The sequence below is a fragment of the Orcinus orca genome, chromosome 10 (assembly GCF_937001465.1).
Source record: "Orcinus orca chromosome 10, mOrcOrc1.1, whole genome shotgun sequence".
Taxonomy (NCBI): Eukaryota; Metazoa; Chordata; class Mammalia; order Artiodactyla; family Delphinidae; genus Orcinus; species Orcinus orca.
In genome coordinates, this window is record NC_064568.1 from 1,993,088 (window position 1) to 2,012,225 (window position 19,138).

General features: G+C 47.3%; 1 protein-coding gene across 2 annotated transcripts; it reads left to right on the forward strand.

The window, feature by feature from the left end:
• Positions 1-840: 840 nt before the first annotated feature.
• Positions 841-18,585, forward strand: ISY1 (ISY1 splicing factor homolog). 2 transcript variants are annotated; one of them, XM_004284332.4, is made up of 11 exons: positions 854-1,124; positions 3,066-3,088; positions 3,595-3,646; positions 4,622-4,687; positions 4,868-4,910; positions 7,768-7,880; positions 10,860-10,977; positions 13,858-13,980; positions 15,331-15,446; positions 17,542-17,628; positions 17,950-18,585. In XM_004284332.4, the coding sequence occupies exons 1-11, from the start codon at positions 1,122-1,124 to the stop codon at positions 18,055-18,057; spliced, it is 852 nt and encodes a 283-aa protein (XP_004284380.1). In that variant the 5' UTR covers positions 854-1,121; the 3' UTR covers positions 18,058-18,585. The 2 variants fall into 2 exon arrangements, with proteins under 2 accessions (XP_049549676.1, XP_004284380.1); XM_049693719.1 differs by lacking the exon at positions 13,858-13,980 and having other exon boundaries at positions 841-1,124.
• Positions 18,586-19,138: the final 553 nt, after the last annotated feature.

A 19,138-nucleotide genomic window follows, 5' to 3' on the forward strand; every position in this document is an offset into this window, starting at 1 on the left:
TCATGGTTCAGGCACGAGCTCCTGGTGTCTATCCCAAATACATGTCTGTCCTGACTGATCCTGAACCACACACGTCAGCTGCTTCTCCCGCTGGCCTGTGCTTCCCGCCCGCAGCCGGAGTTCCCGGCATCGGTTAGGCCCCGTGGCGGAGCAAGTCGCCACAGCGAAGCACCATGCTTGCAAAGGGGGAGCCGCTGGAAATGGCTGAAGTGGCCACTGGCCCCCGCCTTAATGTCACACCACAGCTCGCTCCATCACTGACACCCTGAGGGAGGAGCCACCAGAACCTCCCTACCGGTGGCCTCTCCCCTGCCTCCCTGGTCCTGATCTGTGGCCCTTCTGATCCCCGCAACGTGCCCAGCAGACACCGACTGACTGTCCCTCTCTCATCTCCCCTGGACCTTACATTTCTTATTTTAAAAGGGTGACCTCAAGCCCTGGTCCAGCTCCGACAGACCCCTCGATTCCAGGAGGAGAAAATCTCAGAAAAAGCACAGGCCGCCAAGTAAACGCCTGGGAGGCGAGTGGGGGTTGGCGAGGCCGAGCCAGCTCCTGCCCCTGGAGAGCACGCAGACGGGGGGAAGGACCCAGTCCAGCGGCCCCGTCCACTCAAAGGGATGAGGACGAGTAACTTCCACAGGGCGTGTCTGCTCTCGCAGAACCAGACAGGGCAGGAGGGATGCGCACCTATAGTTGCACACACATCTCGGGTAGCCTCACACACAACTGCGGGACCGCGTGTGCAGTACCAACAGTTGCCGCGGGACGTCTCGCCGTTGTTATCGCGAGAGCAAAACCAGCGCCCCGCGCCCAGTTAGAGGCACGTCGGTTCCACTGCGCAAGCGCCCCTATTTTCCGTAAGGGCGTGTCGGTGCGAGGTCCAGACGCCGAGGGAGGGCCGCCTACGGGAGCCGCCTGCGTTTTCTCCCCCTCCCCGGGTCAATTCTCCATTTCGCTTCCGGTCCCTCACTTCTGGTCCTTCCCAGTTATCCTTCCGACTCAGAAGCCGGTGGTGCGGTCACCTAGAACCTTCAGTTCCCGTCCGGGTCGGCCGCGCCTGGGGCGGCGAAGCTCCCTGGGCTAGGCCCGCGCGGCCTGAGGGCGGCGCCCTCCCTCGCACCATGGTGAGTGGGGCGGGGAGTGAGGGAGGCAAGTGGCGGGCCGGGTCCGGGGCGCCCAGGGGACCCCTGCGGGTTACAGGATCCGCGGCTGGGACGCGGGGGTCTTCGCGCCGCGTGAGCCCAGAGGCCGGAGGAGGCTGAGCCTCGGCGCCGCCGCGCAATCCGAGGCCGTGCTTAGTCCGGACGGCGCGCTGTAGTTCCCCACCGGGAAGCCGAGGCTCCGGGAGGCGCAGGGCCGGCGCCGCGTCCCGTGGGGGGCCCAGCAGCGGTTCCTGCGCTATTTGCCTTGTGTCTGCTCTCCGGCTCCCCAACGGGGAGCTTCCCGAGGGCAGGGTATTCCCACCTCTGCCTCCTTAACGCCTGACGCGGTGTCTGGCGCGTTGTCGGGGTCCAGGGATGGACGAGTAGCTGGCGTCGTGTGACCGCAGGAGGGTGTGATCGCTGTGGTCGGGCGCCGGTGGTCGGCTGCTTCATTTGTTGTAGAAGCGCTCACGACGGAGCACGCAGAGTGCCGGCACAAGGGAGATACTCTTACATGTTGGTTACCATGATGGTCTCATTAAGCGAAGCACACGACGCCGTAATAAATGGTAGAAGGTGTATTGGATGCCACTGTAGACGATGAGCCCAAGATCCGGAGGACGAGAGAAACCGGTGGACAAAAAGCAGCCCTTTCTATTCTCCAGCCCTCGGAGGATATGCCCCGTATTACTGCTTCATACTAGCCGGCTCAGCCTCTTGATTCTGCCTCTTGTTTCTGAACTCTGACAAACATAGGGAATCGCCGGTCTCCGTTCCCTAGCAGGACAGAAGGATCCCTGGGCCTGGATGTTTCTGGCAAACTGTCACCACACACATTCATATTTGTGGGTTTCCATCACCCCTGGTACATGCCCTTATCACAAGATTTACGGTTTTTTTGGGGAAATTCCTATGAGTTCCCTCAAAAGGAAGAACCGTGACCAAATTCCTAGTACCCAGCGTGGTGTTTCAAGCATGGAGTAAGCATTGAGAAATATTAAATTAAATACTTAGAATCTGTAGGCTTTAATGAAATAGGTAGGACACAGCCTCAGCCCTCAAGATGATGGCTTCTCCTGGGAGAACCTCTGTTTTATTCCTTAGTAGGTATTGTGTTCATTTATCTACCAAACAAACTTGACAAGTTTGTTTCTGTGTCCATTGAAAGGGAGAGTCAAAAAGATTTAAATTGAGCTCGCTTTTGCTGAGCATCTGATGACTTCATGTATTTATCTCATTAAATCATCGTGACATCTTTATGAGATAAAAGGTATGATCCCTGCTGTAAAGGTGGGGGAACTGAGGCTTAGAGAGACAACTTCTCAGGGATGGTAAGTTGGAGAGCTGGGAGTGAAACTCAAGTCCTTGACTCAGCAAGTACTCTTTCTACTTACACTACGACCCAGAAAATGTGTTCGTGCCTAGCACTGTGTTTCAGGGATAATTGACTTGACATTAGTGCAACAGTATTTATATAAAACTCACTTTGTAAAAGTCAGTCTTTCCTCCCTCAAATTTCACTGGCAGGGAACAGACAGTTGTGATGCTGGGTGGAAATTGTGTGGTAGGTATAAACCCAGACAAAGGGGGGCAGCCTGGCAGGGATGAAGGGGCCACAGAAGAATTGTCTGGGACGCTGATAACACAGGTAAATTCTGAAGGATGAGTGGCCGGATGCACGGGGTTTGGTAAAGAAGTAAAGAATTTAGGTAGAGAGAGCAGCATAAGTAAGGTCACAGGATGTGGGCATCTTGTGATTGATGTTGCGATTGTTACTGTGTTCATGTACTAGTGTAGGCATTCCACTTGTGCCTGTGTCCTTGTGAAACTTTTCTCTACAAAGTAAATGAAACGTTTTTCTAGAAAGTAAAAGAAAAAGCTCTTTAAACATGGATGTTTTTCTTCCCTTCTCTCTCCTTTTAGGCCCGAAATGCGGAAAAGGCCATGTACGTATCAACTCGATTTCGTCTGTAAATTTCTGTTTGGTCTTTTGATATAGCTTTCTTTCTCTACCTGTGTTGAAATAGTATTCGTATAGTAGTTGCCCATACATTTGTTTTCCCCATAGTGTTTTCTGACAGCTCCCAGAACTTATTCTGGATGAACATTGGCTCACCTGGGGTGGTGCAGGGGCTGTTAGAGTGACAGCCCATAATATTAGTCTTTTTAACATCTGGATGTGTTGCTCACCACAGTGGCCTGATGAGTAGAGTTTCCCACAGTCCAGTCCTTACACGCCGTATGGGTGAAAGGAACACAAATCCTTAAAGCCCTACTTTTTGGAACATGGAAGCCCATAACTTCTCTGTGGTTTCTTGATTGCAATATGTATATATGTTTATGAGTGATGGTTGACATTCAATATGGTCATGAGCAGATTTACCCATCCAGGAACTTGGATGATAAGAGATCTTCGAGCAGGATCTAACGGAGTCTTCTGTGTTCCCGGTAGGACGGCCTTAGCAAGATTTCGCCAAGCTCAGCTGGAAGAGGGAAAAGTAAAGGTTGGTTTAAATCTTCCTCATGAATATTTAAATTATTGAGAAGAAGTGCAGTACAACTCCCTCCTGAACAGACTTCAGACTCCAGATCTTCCTCTTTCTCGTCCATGCTTTCCTGTGTCTTATGAGTCTGTACACTTGAATCCCAGGTAGCTGGGGCAGTGTGATGATCTGACTGCTTGTGCTTCTGTCTGCTCTGTAATATGATGATTGGGTTTCCATGTTATCCCAGCACTGTCTAATACTGAATAGTACAAAGTGGGGTGTGCTGTGAGGAGCAGCTCTAACCTGAAACCAGTAATGACCTTAGCTCATGGAGACTCAGCCAGGTTAGGGGTGATATGTACTGTTGTTTGGATATTTTTGTTTTTTTTTTTTAATTATACACACACCCGCACACACACCTGTATACACACAGACATGCATGTATGTTTATGTTTGTTCTAAACACTGAGAGCTGTCATTTCCTAAGGTAGTATAAGTATGCCATGAAATGGGTGTAACCGGTGTACTTCGCCATCTCTCTGTAACAACTGACCCTGAACAACACGGGTTTGAACTGCATTGGTTCACTTATACATGGATTTTTTCAACGGTAAATACTACAGAACTGCACGGTTTGTGCTTGGTTGAATCTGTGGATGCGGAGGAAACACAGATGCTGAAGCCCGACTGTAAGTTGTACTTAGGTTAACCCCCATGTTGCTCAAGGGTCAAGTGTACTGGACTTTTACGTTGTTTCCAGTGGCTGCCTGTACCAGGTGCAATGCAGTGAATGTTTTTCCCTGTGTAGTTCTTTCCTAAGGAGCGGCTGCAGCGTGAGCCATAAGGCTTGAAGAAGAGCACCTGCAACTGAAGCTGCAGATGTCTTTAGCCTGTTAGACATTTCAGGCTTCAGGCCTGAGTCAGTCATGAATGTTGCACAAAGCTTGTAATTTCATACAGTACAGCGGCAGCATGTGTTTTGCTTTTCCTTAGGAACGAAGACCCTTCCTTGCCTCGGAGTGTACTGAGCTGCCCAAAGCCGAGAAGTGGAGACGACAGGTACGTGCTGGGTGAATCTGATCTTACAGGAGAACAGGTCTCTGATGGCTTTTGTACCTACATGACTCTTCAGCCAGAATTCTAAGAATTTTTAATTACTCATTTTGAATTATATATTTCTTATGCTTTCAGACTTACTCAAAAGTCATAAAAATATATTGCCTTTTATTTTTTTCACAGATCATTGGAGAGATCTCAAAAAAAGTGGCTCAAATTCAGAATGGTAAGCTAGCTTGTCTGTTTAAAGTGCTCGATTCTCAAATCCACAGTTAGCCTTGGGGACGTCAGCCTCCTCTCTCAATAATCAATAGGACAAGTAGGTACAAAATGAGTAAGAACGTAGAAGAACTGAACAATAATATTGATCAGTTTGACCTAGTTGACCTTTATGGAACACTCCACCTCACAGAAAAGAGTACCTTTTCTTTTTTTAAGAGCAAATGGAATATTCACCAAAATAAAGCATATTTTAGGTTATAATATGAATGTTAGCAAACTTAAAATAATTAAAATTTCGCAAAGTATGTTCACTGATTTTAACACAGTTAACATAGAAATGGATAACAAAAAGACATCTGGAAAATTCCTAACTATTTAGAAATTAAACATACTTCTAAACAACCCATATATCTAAGAGGAAACCTCAAGGAGATTAGAAAATATTTTGAATTGAATGAGAATGAAAACATAATGTCAGAATTCAGGGGACAAAAAAATTTATGGCATGCATGTAAAGCAGTGTTTAGGTGAAAATTTATAGCATTAAAATAAAAGAAAATAAGAAAGGTCTCAAGTCAGTGATCTAAGCTTCTACCCTAAGAAACTAAAAAGGAAGAGCAAATTAATTCCAAAGTAAGCAGAAGGAAGGAAATAATAAAGAGAAGAAGTCAATGAAATTGGAAACAAGATGAATAGAGAAAAAAATAGAACAAAAGCGGGTTCTTTAAAAAGATCAGGACTTACCTGGTGGCGCAATGGTTAAGAATCCACCGGCCAATGCAGGGGCCCACGTGCCGCACGCAGCAGCAACGGAGACTCAGCGCAGCCAAAAATAAATAAATAAAATTAAAAAAATAAAAAGATCAGTAAAATCGATAAACTTCCAGTCAGACAGACTGATCAAGAAAAAACGAAGACACATGGGACTTCCCTGGTGGTCCAGCGGTATAGAGTCCGCCTTCCAGTGCAGGGGACACAGGTTCAATCCCTGGTCGGGGAACTAAAATCCCGCATGCCGCAGGGCAACTAAGCCCGTTTGCCACAACTAGAGAGCTTGTGTGCCACAAACTACAGAACCCATGCTCCCTGGAGCCTGCACTGCACAACTAGAGAGAGAGAGCCCACACGCTGCAACAAGAGAGAACTCCGCACACCGCAAAGAAGAGCACACACGCCGCAACAAGCCCCGCAAGGAAAGCCCGCGTGCAGCAACAAAGACCCAATGCAGGCAAAAATAAAAACAAAAACCAAAAAAAAAACCCTCAGCTAACTGGGAATTGAAGGGAACTTTTTTTCCCCCTGATAAGGCACTTCTACCAAAAAACCTATAGCCAGCAATAGGTTGAATGCTTTCCTCCTAAGATCAGGAACAAGGTGGAGATATCGATTCTCACCGCTTCTATTCAGTATTGTACTGGAATTCCTTTCCAGTACAATAAAGCAAGAAAAGGAAATAAAAGGCCCAAAGATTGGAAGGGAAGAAAAATGCTCTATTCTGAGGTGACATAATTTTCTATGTAGAAAATCCCAAGGAATCTACAGAAAGATTTCTAAAATGAATAAATGAGTTTAGCAAGATCACAGAATAGAAAGTCAATACACAAAAATCAATTCTGTTTCTGTGTACTAGCAGTGAACATTTGGAACTAGAACTTTTATTAGAGTGTTATTTACAGAAGCATCAAAACACAAGAAATACTTAGGTATAAATCTAACAAAATATATATATGATCTGTATGCTGAAAACTATAACACAGTGATGAAAGAGTCAAAGAACCAATCAAATGGAGACATAGACAGTGTTTGTGGATGGGAAGACTCAATATAGGAAAGGTGTCGATTCTTTTTCTTTTCAAAATCTATCACAGTCAAAATCCCAGCAGTGGTTTTTGGTTTATGTTGACGAACTGTTTCTAAAATTTAAATGGAAAGGCAAAGGAACTAGAATAGCCAAAACAGTTTTGAAAAAGAAAAAAATTGGAGTATTCATAACACCTAATTTCATGATTTAATGTAAAGCTAAAGGTATTCAAGACAATTGGGTATTGGTGAAAGATAGACACACAGACCAGTTGAACAGAGTAAGAAGTCCAGAAATAGGGGCACACGTATGTGGTCAGTTGACTTGACAAAGTACAAAAGCAATTCAGTGGAGAAAGGGAGGGTTTCTCCCTTGGAATAGCCCCAACTGCTCCCGGCTCCCATCCGCCAACGACAACACCTCAGCAAACTCCCTGTCGTCATCCCTTTAAATCCGTCCCTTAGGGACTTCCCTGGCGGCCCAGTGGTTAAGAACCCGCGCTTCCACTGCAGGGGGCATGGGTTCGATCCCTGGTCGGGGAAGTAAGATACAGCGTGCTGCGCAGTGCGGCCAAAAAATAAGTAAAAAATAAAGACTATAAATCTGTCCCTTAGGCTCAGTTCTCAGGCCCTAGTCTTTGTCAAAGATGTTCCCACTTAACAAGGTGGGAACAAGCCCTTTCCTGAAAGGACTAGACTAACACAGACTGCCGCCAACCCTGATGCTGACGCTGCCTCACTGCATCTTGGCTGACATTGATTGGACGCTGTGTCCCCAACTCTAAGAGTTTACTGTTTCAGTGGTGGTATAAATGGAGCTGCAGGATTGCTTCAGTTTGTATTTCTGTGGTTGCTAATGAGGATGAAGTTCCCCCCCCACCCCAGCGCTGCTGAAACTGTGCATGATTGTTGCCCTTCCATGATTTCGGTGTGGGTGTGTTTTCTTACAAATTGAAATAGTATCTTTGTGTTATGCACCTTTTTAGGTGTTGACAGTCATTCTTAAGGCTACAACATTGACTGGTATTTTCAAGAAACGATAGGATGTTTTTGTTTTCTAGCTGGTCTAGGTGAATTCCGAATTCGTGACCTGAATGATGAAATTAACAAGCTGCTAAGAGAGAAGGGACACTGGGAGGCCCGGATCAAGGAGCTTGGTGGTCCTGACTATGGGGTAAGCAAGCCGCAGCCCTGGGGGCTGAGCTCGGGTGCTGTCTGCCTGCAGGTTGGCTCCTGCTGCCCCCGCAGCCCTGCCACAGAGTAGGCACTGGAGAGATGAAAGGAGGCTTGAAAGTGCCTGTTGCGCGTGGACAGGAAACGTGAAAGCACGGGCCAGTGGTGCTTAAAGGTCCACAGCGCAGGCCTCAGTACGTGTGCTGGCCAGGTGTTCCAGAGTGAGCCGCTCAGGCTCCCTGGGCCTCTGTTTGAAATGACCTTGGCCCCTCACAGCCTTCTCTGAACTCCTTGAGAATTGGGACAACCATTCCATTGTCGGCTTCTGTACTCAAGGGGGCCCTGGGGACATGGCTGTGTTTCCTTTCTCTGGATTCTTTAATGCAGTATTCTAGAACAGTGACTTTCAAGCTTTTAGGCCCATGACCCACTATAAAATAAACACACACACACACACTCACTCACTCACTGACTCACTATATCACAACACGGTACTGAAAAAATACTTGGTATATGTTGCTGCACTTTGATATTTTCTATTCTGTTCTATCTTTTTTATTTTTCTGTTCTATCTTGATTTTTTAAAAATTGATGATTATGGCCCATGTAATGGATTTCACAACCCGCCAGTGGGTGTCAACTTTGAAAAATGCTGCCCCAGGCCCTGCCCCATTTTCCCAGGTCATTTGAACCAGTAGTATGTAGTCAGTGGACTGTAGTATGTTATGGAAGAAATATGTGCAGTTTTTCTATGTATTTAATGCAAAACCACAGTTCTCACGTTAGTACCTGGCCTAAAAATGAGGCATTTATTCTTGTTGCAGAAGGAAAGGCACTTCCACTCCTGGAGTACCTGTGCTAGGAACGTTCTCACTGCATCTTCAGTAGTTCTGTGACGGTGATTTTGCTCCCTGTCAGACTGCTTTAGTGCAGGGGTTTATTACCCTTCCTGGAAGGGTTACAAAATTAATATGTACAATATTCTTAAGTTCCACTACCCAGAGTCAACAGTAATGTTTTTATGTATTTCCTTGTAGAGTCTTTTTTTTTTTATTAATTTTTTTTATTTGTTGGCTGCGGTGGGTCTTCGTGGCTGTGCGTGGGCTTTCTCTAGTTGCGGTGAGTGGGGGCTACTCTTCATCGCGGTGCGCGGGCTTCTCCTTGCCGTGGCTTCTCTTGTTGCAGAGCATGGGCTCTAGGCGCGTGGGCTTCAGTAGTTGTGGTTCGCAGGCTCTAGAACACAGGCTCAGTAGTTGTGGCGCATGGGCTTAGTTGTTCCGTGGCATGTGGGATCTTCCCGGACCGGGGCTCGAACCCGTGTCCCCTGCATTGGCAGGCGGATTCTTAACCACTGCGCCACCAGGGAAGCCCTAGCGTCTTTTTAATGCTAAAGAATTTTATTTTCATTTTCTATGTACAAAAGTAACATTTAGGGAATTCCCTGGTGGTCCAGTGGTTAGGACTCAGCACTTTAACTGCCGTGGCCCAGGTTCTGTCCCTCGTCGGGGAACTAAGATCCTGCAAGCTGCTCAGTGTAGCTGAAAAAAAAAAAAGTGACACGTTTAGAGTTTGTTTTACAAGATGGTGGTGATGGTTGCATGACGCTATGAATGTACTAATACCACTGACCTGGACACTTAAAAATGGTTAAGACGGCAAATTTTATGTTACGTGTATTTTAGTACAATAATAAGAGAAAAAGTAATATATTGTTATTAAGTTCAGAAAAGTATAGAGCAGAACACCATGCAGTCATGATCCTTTTAACTAGGAGCAACTTCTGGAATATTTCTGTCCATTGTTTTTCCATGAGTCCTGTAACTGAGGTCATACTCATGTATGTACAATTTTGGTTCTAGGTTTTATACTTCTTTTCAAAATGGTAACTTTGATTGTATAAAGAGTACCTACTTTTATGTAAAAAAAAAAAAGAATATATAACAAAAAATATAAAAATTCTAAAGTATAAAAAAATTTTATATATTCTTTGTGTGGTACAGATTACATTATATATTTTCCTACCACTGAGAAATGACTGCTATTAACATTTTCTACTTATTTTTCTAGAATTTCTTCTATATACATATATATTTATTTTTACAGATAATGGTTCATTATTCTAACTATATGCTTTGTTCACTTAACAGTTTATCAGACACATATGTTCATGTCAGTAAATAATCATTTATATAATCGTTTCAAAAAGCATTTCTGAGCTCATAGAAAGTTCCACAAATTGTATAGAGAAATCCTATGTACCCTTTATACAGATTTACCAGTTTTTAACATTTTTCTCTATTTGCTTTATCATTTTCTGTGTGTACCTTGAGATTTATTTTCTCTGAACCGTTTGAGGCTTAAATACATCATGTTCCTTTACTCCTTAATACTTAAGGGGTATTTCCTAAGAAATACTTTTGTGTGTATTTCCTAAGAATAAGAATGTTCTCTTATATAACCATGGTAGAGTTTAAGACATTTAACTTTGATAAAATCATTTGGCTGTTTTATTGATTTTCATCCTTTATGGCCTTTCCCCTTATAGTACAGAGCCTTGTCCAGGGTCACATACTGTATGCAGTTGTCAACATCATCATTTTTAGTGGAGAGAATTCCATCTTCTGGATATTTCATTTGTCTTCTACTGCTTGTCATTTACGTTTTTTGCAATTTTTTTAAAGCTTTTATTGACTTAACGTTATATTGTGTTTTTCTAAGTCAATAAAAGAGTTCCATACGAACCATCATTTTTAAGCTATAGGATATATTCCATCCTGAATATGCTATAATTTACTTAAATCATCCTCTTACTGTTAGGTATTTAGGTTGATTTTTAAGGGATTAAAAAAAGTACCTAAATATATTTCTGTTGTACATGAATATTTTCTCCCTTTAGCATTATTATCTTAAATCTATTTGCAAACATGGAAATACTGGGATTAAGGATCAGATCCATTTTCTCTTCTTCCTTCCCAATAAGAAAGTTGGCCCTAAAATGCTGGATCATGAAGGGAAAGAAGTCCCAGGAAATCGAGGTTACAAGTACTTCGGAGCAGCGAAAGACTTGCCTGGCGTCAGAGAACTGTTTGAGAGAGAACGTAAGTAACTGGTGTTCGCCGGGGTGTTAGCCTGGAAGTCTTGGTCCTGCTTGTAACAGTAGACATGCCATCTGCAGGGCACTCTTCCTATGCCATTTCTTAGCCGCACAGCAGCCCCGTGTCCTCAGAGGATTATCGTTCTCAGGTGGGCACACAGTTGGGGTGAGAACGGGAACCCAGAACTGACAGGTGTCAGATTGTAGGCTCTGCCCATACCCGTCTGAGTGTGAACGAGGAATCTCCCTGTTTGCAGTTCAGTCAGCTTCATTTTCAGTTACGTGTTTAGCTGAAAAAACTTAATTGAAGGACACATGACACCTTGGGCCAAACCCCAAAATGCACAAGTGGAAGAGAATGAATCCAAGCCGGGTACCCTCTCCACTCCTGCCCTTCCCTCCACAGCCCTGGGAGCCTCCAAAATGCAGTTGGAAACCGCTGGTCTGGAATTTCTGTGTATCTTAATTTTGACTTTTCAAGAAGCAGTCCAAGCATTTTATAGAAAGCAGTGTGGAAAGTAGAGAAGGATGAGACCAGGATTCCTCCCACTGCTGGCGTTCTGCTGTTTCCTTCCAGTCGGTTTTCCTGTTTGTTTAAAAATACAATTCTGCTCATTCTTAAATTCATTACGCACACACTGGTTTTGCATGCATGATTGACATCACTTAAAATAATTCAGAGTTTAAATATCATGCCGTTTATTATGAATGCAGTATAATTTTATTATAGATAAGTTGTAAAATACAGAAAATCAGAAAAAACACCCACGTTTTCACAACTTATAGATGATGGTTGTTGACATGTTGGGGTGTATCCCCTTCCAGAGTTTTAAGGCTCCTAAAATGAGAGTGTGCTGTGTATGTTACTTTTTGTTTTTGCTTTTACATTGTTTCTAAATTTGTTTTTATTTATTCCAGTCATAGAGTGTTTTTTTTTTTTAACCAAGAAAGTGCGCAACTTAGTCTTAATGCGTATAATGGAAATAGTAGCACAGGGACTTCCCTGGTGGTCCAGTGGTTAAGACTCTGTGCCTCCACTACAGGGGGCACGGGTTTAAACCCTGGTTGGGAAACTAATATCCCGGATGCCGCACGGCAAAAAAACAATAAAAATAGTAGCACAGTCCCCTTGACCCCCATCCCAGTGCCCTGCTAGAGATGACCCGTCACTGTTATTATCTGTTTCGAATGTTCCCTTCCAGCCTTTTCCATGCACTTCCATGCTTATTTTATCAACTAAATTACATCAGCATAAGTGACAGGTGACTCAACCCCAATTACTTTAGGCAGAAAAGTCTATAAATTTATTGGCTCACATAACTGACAAGTTTGCCTTCAGGAATGGCCGGTTCCAGGTCAGATTGCTCCGTTTTGCAGTTTTGGCTTCCATCCTGTGAGCTTTTTTCTCTGTCTCACTCTCCTCTTGTGGTGGCTGGTTGTCCGTCATCGACTTAAATTTTGTTCTCTCTCAGCAACAGATTCCCCCCCCTCCCCCAACAGTTGAAGCAGCATTCCCAGAATTGAGTCTGGTTGGCTTTGGTTGGATCACAGCTCCATCCTGTGGCCGGAATGCATGCAGTGCTCTGAGCCTGCTAGGTTTCAGCCCCGTCCTGGATGCAGCCCACGCGGTGGAGGGGTGGACAGGGTTGTGTGTGCAGTCCGTCCATGTCCTCTCATGGTTCTCCTTAGAATGCCAAGTGATGTGACGGATTAGAGAGTCTCAGGGATTAACCGTACTTGGTGTGACCATCCCTCCTTTGGTATTTAGTTATTTCTAGATGTTTATAATTATAACATTTTTGCTGATCTGGTGCTTGAAACAATATTATTTTTATTTTTTTGTTTCCCCCCCATTACTAATGAAATTGACAATCGAATGCAGTTACTAAATGAAATTTTCATACGTAAGAGTTTTTTTCCTTCAATTATCAGCTTTCATTCTTTGACTAATCTGTTGGATTGTCATTTCCCTTTTGATTTTCAAGTATTACTAAATATTCTGAATAGTAATTCTTAGTCTGAAAGTATTTTCCTCAGGAATTTCTCATTTATCTTTTGTGTTTGTAGTTTCTTTTGTTTTATCTGTATTCTTAGTTTTTTCATTAAATATTATGGCATTTTCTGTGTTGTTAAAGCATCTGTGAAGCAGCATTACTGGGGCTGCAGGATCGCCTCCCCTCCGCCATGCTTGAATTGCAGATCACAGTCCTTGGCTGTCCAAGTTTTCACTGTTGTATGAATAACGCTGTGATGCACACCTCTGTCCGTAAAGCTTTGCCAGCTTTTGTTTCTGTTTTTTAAATTAGGATAGATTCCTTCTAAATGGACTAATTGGGTCAAAGATTTCAACACTGATTTAATTTTACTTATTTATTTTAAATTTATTTATTTATTTATTTTTGGCTGCATTGGGTCTCTGTTGCTGTGTGCAGGCTTTCTCTAGTTGCAGCGAGCAGGGGCTACTCTTCGTTGCGGTGCACAGGCTTCTCATCGTGGTAGCTTCTCTTGTGGAGCACAGGCTCTAGGCGTGCGGGCTTTTAGTAGTTGTGGCTCATGAGCTCAGTAGTTGTGGCTCAGTAGCTGTGGCGCAAGGGCTTAGTTGCTATCCGCAGCATGTGGGATCTTCCGGGACCAGGGCTTGAACCTGTGTCCCCTGCATTGGCAGGTGGATTCTTAACCACTGCGCCACCAGGGAAGCCCTTAACACTGATTTTAAAAAGGGTGGTACCACGTATATAATCCCATTACTAGTGTAGAGAAGTGTCTATTTCATGATATTTTGATGAACACACCTACTATATGCCTGCGTAACATTGTATGAGGAGAAGGCTTGAGTGAGATTATGACGGGGAATTCAGCTAAGCTGGTGAATTCTTTCTTTTAGCTCTTCCTCCTCCAAGAAAGACACGCGCTGAGCTCATGAAGGCGATCGATTTTGAATACTACGGTTACCTAGATGAAGACGATGGTGTTATTGTGCCTTTGGAACAGGAATATGAAAAGAAACGTAGGTCTGCGGGCATTTCATTTCATTGCTGCTGGCATCTGGTTTCTTTTCTCTCCCTTGGAAATGGGGTTTTATTTTTATTTTTATAAGGAACATTGTTTTTTTAGGGCTCTTTAAAAAATTGAAGTAGTTGATATACAATATTATGTAAGTTACAGGTGTACAGTATAGAGATTCACAATTTTTAAAGGTATATTCCATTAGCAGTTATTATAAAATATTGGCTGTATTCCCCATGTTGTATAATATATCCTTGTATAGCTTATTTTATCTTTTTTGAATCCAATTTTTTTTAATTTAATTAATTAATTTATTTATTTATTTTTGGCTGTGTTGGGTCTTCGTTTCTGTGCGTGGGCTTTCTCTAGTTGTGGTGGGCCGGGGCCACTCTTCATCGCGGTGCGTGGGCCTCTCACTGTCGCGGCCTCTCTTGTTGCGGAGCACAGGCTCCTGTCGCGCGGGCTCAGTAGTTGTGGCTCATGAGCCTAGTTGCTCCGCGGCATGTGGGATCTTCCCAGACCAGGGCTCGAACCCGTGTCCCCTGCATTGGCAGGCAGATTCTCAACCACTGTGCCACCAGGGAAGCCCCAGCTTATTTTATCTTAATAGTTTGTACCTCTTAATCCCCTACCGCTAAATTGCCTCTTCCCCCTTCCGTCTCTCCACTGGTAACCACTAGTTTTTTCTCTATATCTGTGAGTCTGCTTCTTTTTTGTTATATTCACTAGTTTGTTGTATTTTTTAGATTCCACATATAAGTGATATCACACAGTATTTGTCTTTCTCCATCTGACTTACTTCACTTAGTATGATAATCCGTAGGTCCATCCATGTTGCTGCAAATGGCATTATTTCATTCTTTTTTATGGCTGAGTAGGATCCCATTGTGCATATGCATGTGTGTGTGCGTGTGCGTGTGTGTGTCTGTGTGTGTCTGTGTGTGTGTGTTTACATACACCACATCTTATTTACCCATCCATCTGTTGATGGGCACTTAGTTTACTTCCATATCTTGGCAACTGTAAATAGTACTGCTATGAACATTGGGGTGCATGTATCTTTTCGAATTAGTGTTTTTGTTGTTTTCAGATATATACCCAGGAATGGAATTGCTGGATCACATGGTAGTTCTAGTTTTAGTTTTTTGAGAACCTCAGGGTGCTGAACTGGGGAGGATCTGGGTGTGTCCGCTAAAAGCTGCCCTCCCATCTGATTCCTGTCTGATTCCTGCCCGCCGGGGCAGGATGAAGGTGACCCTTTCCAGCAGGGAGGCCTTGGCCTCGCCCTGCTTGGGGTTTGACGCTTTCTTAGAGGCCAGAGTGAGTAACGCCTGCTCTCCCTTGTGTGCAGTCAGAGCCGAGTTAGTGGACAAGTGGAAAGCAGAGAGAGAGGCCCGGCTGGCAAGAGGGGAGGAGGAGGAAGAGGAGGAGGAGGAGGCCGACATCTACGCCGTTGCCGACCAGGAGGTACTGGGGGGTGGCGCGGGACCCCCTGGCGCTCACCGCCTTCTCTGTGCCGCGGAGGATGGGGGCGCGGCAGCAGGAAGCGCAGACGAGGGGCCAGGGTCGAGGCCCGGCTCTTGCCCCTGCCGCCGTCTGAGGCTTCGGCCTTCTCTCCTAGACGGTGGGGATGAAGGGCACCTTCCGGGTTCACAGGGAGGGTTCCAGAGAGGAACGGCTGTGAGGGCACTTGTTAAACTGCTTTACACCGGGGATGACTTAGGTGCATCTCAGAGATGGGCCCTCCTGAACATGCTGGAATCGGATTTATAAACACATCTGAAGCCAGTGTGTTTTAGCTCATGACCTCATTGTTTCTGCTTAAATGGCAGTGTCGGTAACTCTTCTGTAGTCTTAACCACCGTCTGTTACAGCTGGAAACCAGCCCAGAGCAGAGAAGGGACTTCCTCAGGGGGTCCCGGTTGGGGATGGAGCTGTAATCCCTCAGGCAGAGCCCCCTTGCTCCCAGCACCCCTGCAGGCCTTGCTCCCTGGGCAGGTCCAGGATGGAACTGATTTGCTCGACTGAGCAAGGGGAAGGGAAGCACCCATGCCTGGACTATGGGTCAGGCCCTGTGTGACGTCACATGGCTTGCCATGATGTCAGTGGCAAGGAAGCAGGCTCAGAGAGGCTTAGTGACTTAGTCACCGTCACACAGGATCTAGCAGACCTGAGGTTCGTGCCCTCAGGCAGGCATTTGAAACAGGATGGCAGCGTGTCCTAGGAAGATTTTCTCTAGGTGCAAATAATCCATTTGCTCTTTCAAGGGATGTTTGTTTAATGAGTGGCTACTGTGAGGCCCACTCGAGGGGCAGGACAGCAAACACGCTTCGCTTGTAGCTTGAAGTCCTGGGGGACAGTCTGGTCAGCAGACACCGTGGGAAATGGCAGCTGTGATAGGAGCTCTGGGTAGCGACATGGTGAAGGCAGGGCCAGTGAAGGCTTTGCTGGGGACGTGACCCTTCAGCTGAGATCCGGAAACAAGGGGGAAGTAACCAAGCGAAGAGGCAGCAGGGAACAGCGTGAGCGGACGAGCCCATGGGAGCGCGGGGGACAGAGGACGGGCCGGTGGCTGGAGGGCAGAGTGGAGGCTGCGGGAGGGGAGGTGGGCCAAGCAAGGGCCCCGGCTCCCCTGGGGAAGCATTTTCCTTTACCATGAGAGCGATGGAAAGTCATCAGAGGATGTAAAAATTGTTTATCCTGAAATGCTTAAGATTTACGGGAAGTTGCACAGCTGCTGCCGAGGGTCCTGTGTCATCCTTCACCCAGTGTCCCCAGTGGCTTGCACAGTGACAGTGCAGTGTCCACCGAGGGACCTGACGTGGTGTGACGCACGTGGGCAGTGCTGTGTCTTTCATCACATGTGTGGATTCTTTGGGGCTACAACAGCCTTCCTTGTTGGAGTCTGCCCTGAGGAGTGGAACTTCCACCCTGGGCTCGCCTCGGTGGATGCAGCCCGACTTTCCCAGCGCCCTGGGACCAGTTTCTCCTACCAGCGGCGTCTGAGAGCTTCCGCCGCCGCTTTCCTGGCAGCTGGTGACCTGCGGCGGGGGGTGGGGTCAGGGTCCGGCCCAGAGACCTGCTGGCAGTGGACCTGCCTCCACACAGGCCTCCTCTCTCCTCATGCCTCCAGGGCTACGTCATTCCTTAGGTTATGAGCGATCTCTGCTGACTCACAAGCAGCCTCTGAGTGATGCTTTCTTCTATATATGCTTTTTTCAAGTTTAATTAAAAAAATAGATAATGTATTCTCAAGACTCAAAACACAAAAAGTATACAGAGATTTAACACAGCTTATCTTTCGCAGCCCTGTCCTCTGTCCGCTGGCTCTCACTGAGATCACTGGCTTCTCTTTTCTTCCTCGTACAAGAGGTCGCGCAAAACACAGTGTTCTGTTGCTTCTTGTACTTAACGCTGTGTCTTGGGTGTCTCTGTGTCTGAGAACAGAGCTTCCTCGTCGCTGTTTTTCCTCTTCAATGGCTGCAGGCTGGTGCACGTTATGGCGATGCCAGCACTTACTAACGGTCTCCTCTGCGCGGCCTCTGGTTGTGCTCTTTTGCAGTCTGATGAGGAGGGCGGCCAGGAGAAAGGAGGGGAGGACGGGCAGCAGAAGTTCATCGCTCACGTCCCGGTGCCGTCGCAGCAAGAGGTAGGACAGGCTGGGGGCCGCCTGGCCTCCGAGGGGCCCCACGGGGCGCTGTGTGGTTTTCTTGGTCCTTCCTGTCCCTTTGGGCGGCTCTCACTCCCTTCCACAGGGCGTTGGTCCCTGGGCTCAGGTTAGGGCGAGGCATCCAGACAAGGCAGCGTTCCGTCTACCTTGGAGGCAGCAGTCCAGCACTCTGTCGCTCACCTGCTCCCCCGGCGGAGATCAGGGCCCTCGGACGCAGGGAGCTGGGCTCCCGGCCGGGCCCAGGCGGCGTGTTGGCCTTGTGGGGCCTGCGACCTGAGCCCTCCGCTCTCCCGCCCGCAGATCGAGGAGGCGCTTGTGCGGAGGAAGAAGATGGAGCTCCTGCAGAAGTACACCAGCGAGACGCTGCAGGCCCAGAGCGAGGAGGCCAGGCGGCTCCTGGGCTACTAGGGCCGAGCTGGGGCCTCCACCCAGCGCCGTGGTGGGTGAGCAGCCCGGGCTGCCTGCTGCTTCTCCTCCTCCCTCCCTCCCCTGCTCTCGCCTGTGTGCTGACCAAGGGCCGTTGGCCTGCCGGGATGCCCCGGTGTCACCTCGTACCGGTGTTTTGCTGACGTGTGAACCCACTTACTTCTGTCTTGAGTGTGTAAGACACGCTGCTCCCTGTCAGCCTTTGAGTGTCTCACGTAGCCTCCTCCTGTCATTTGGTGGGGAGGGCGACCAGTTAGTGACACTCCTAAAAAACGCAGATGTGTTTGTAACTCCTCTGGAAGAATGAGAAGGTGTGTGGGCCCCGAGCCCACATCCCACACGTCGCAGCCCGCGGATCTCCACCTTCGGGGCAACCCTGCCCTCAGTTCAGACCCCTCAGCTGGCCTTGCTCCTTCCTGCCCAGGTGGCAGGAGTTTGAGTTTGCTACTGCTGTCTAGGACTGGTTCTGCAGAGAGCTATTTTTATTAAAGATTTTTGTGTGAAAGGCAACCTCCGGGTTTGGGCTGCCTGTCTTGAGGCCGTGTCTGCACTGGGACCTAAGTGAGGTTCACAGTCACCGCAGGGGACGGGGTTCCGAAACACGCAGCCCTGGTGTGGGAGGGCTGGGACCAGCGGCGGCCCGTCTGGGAGCTGAGGAGGTGGTGGGGCCGTCCTCCCATGGCCTCCGCACCCACGGCTGCGGATGAGGGCTGAAGCGGCAGGGCCCGTGGCGCCGGCCTTTGGGGAGCACACAGAAGATGCCCGGGAGTCGGTCCAAACCCATCGCCGAGTCTTTCCCTCCCGGTGGGGAGAACCCACAGCAGAGGCCGCAGCTCCAGGCAGAGTGGGGGGGCTCCCCACCCTCGGGAGGGGTCCTGGGCATGTCCGGCGGGCCTCCTGAAGGAGACTGGGGGCAGCGGAGCAGTGCCAGCCTGAGCGAGGGGCTGACCGTCAGTGTGTGACCTGCCTTAGGATGTTCCCGAGCCAGGGTGGAGGGGGTCAGGCGGAGGCCGGGCAGGGTGGGGAGTGGCCGTGGGGAAGGCGACCTGGGGCTTCAGAGCTG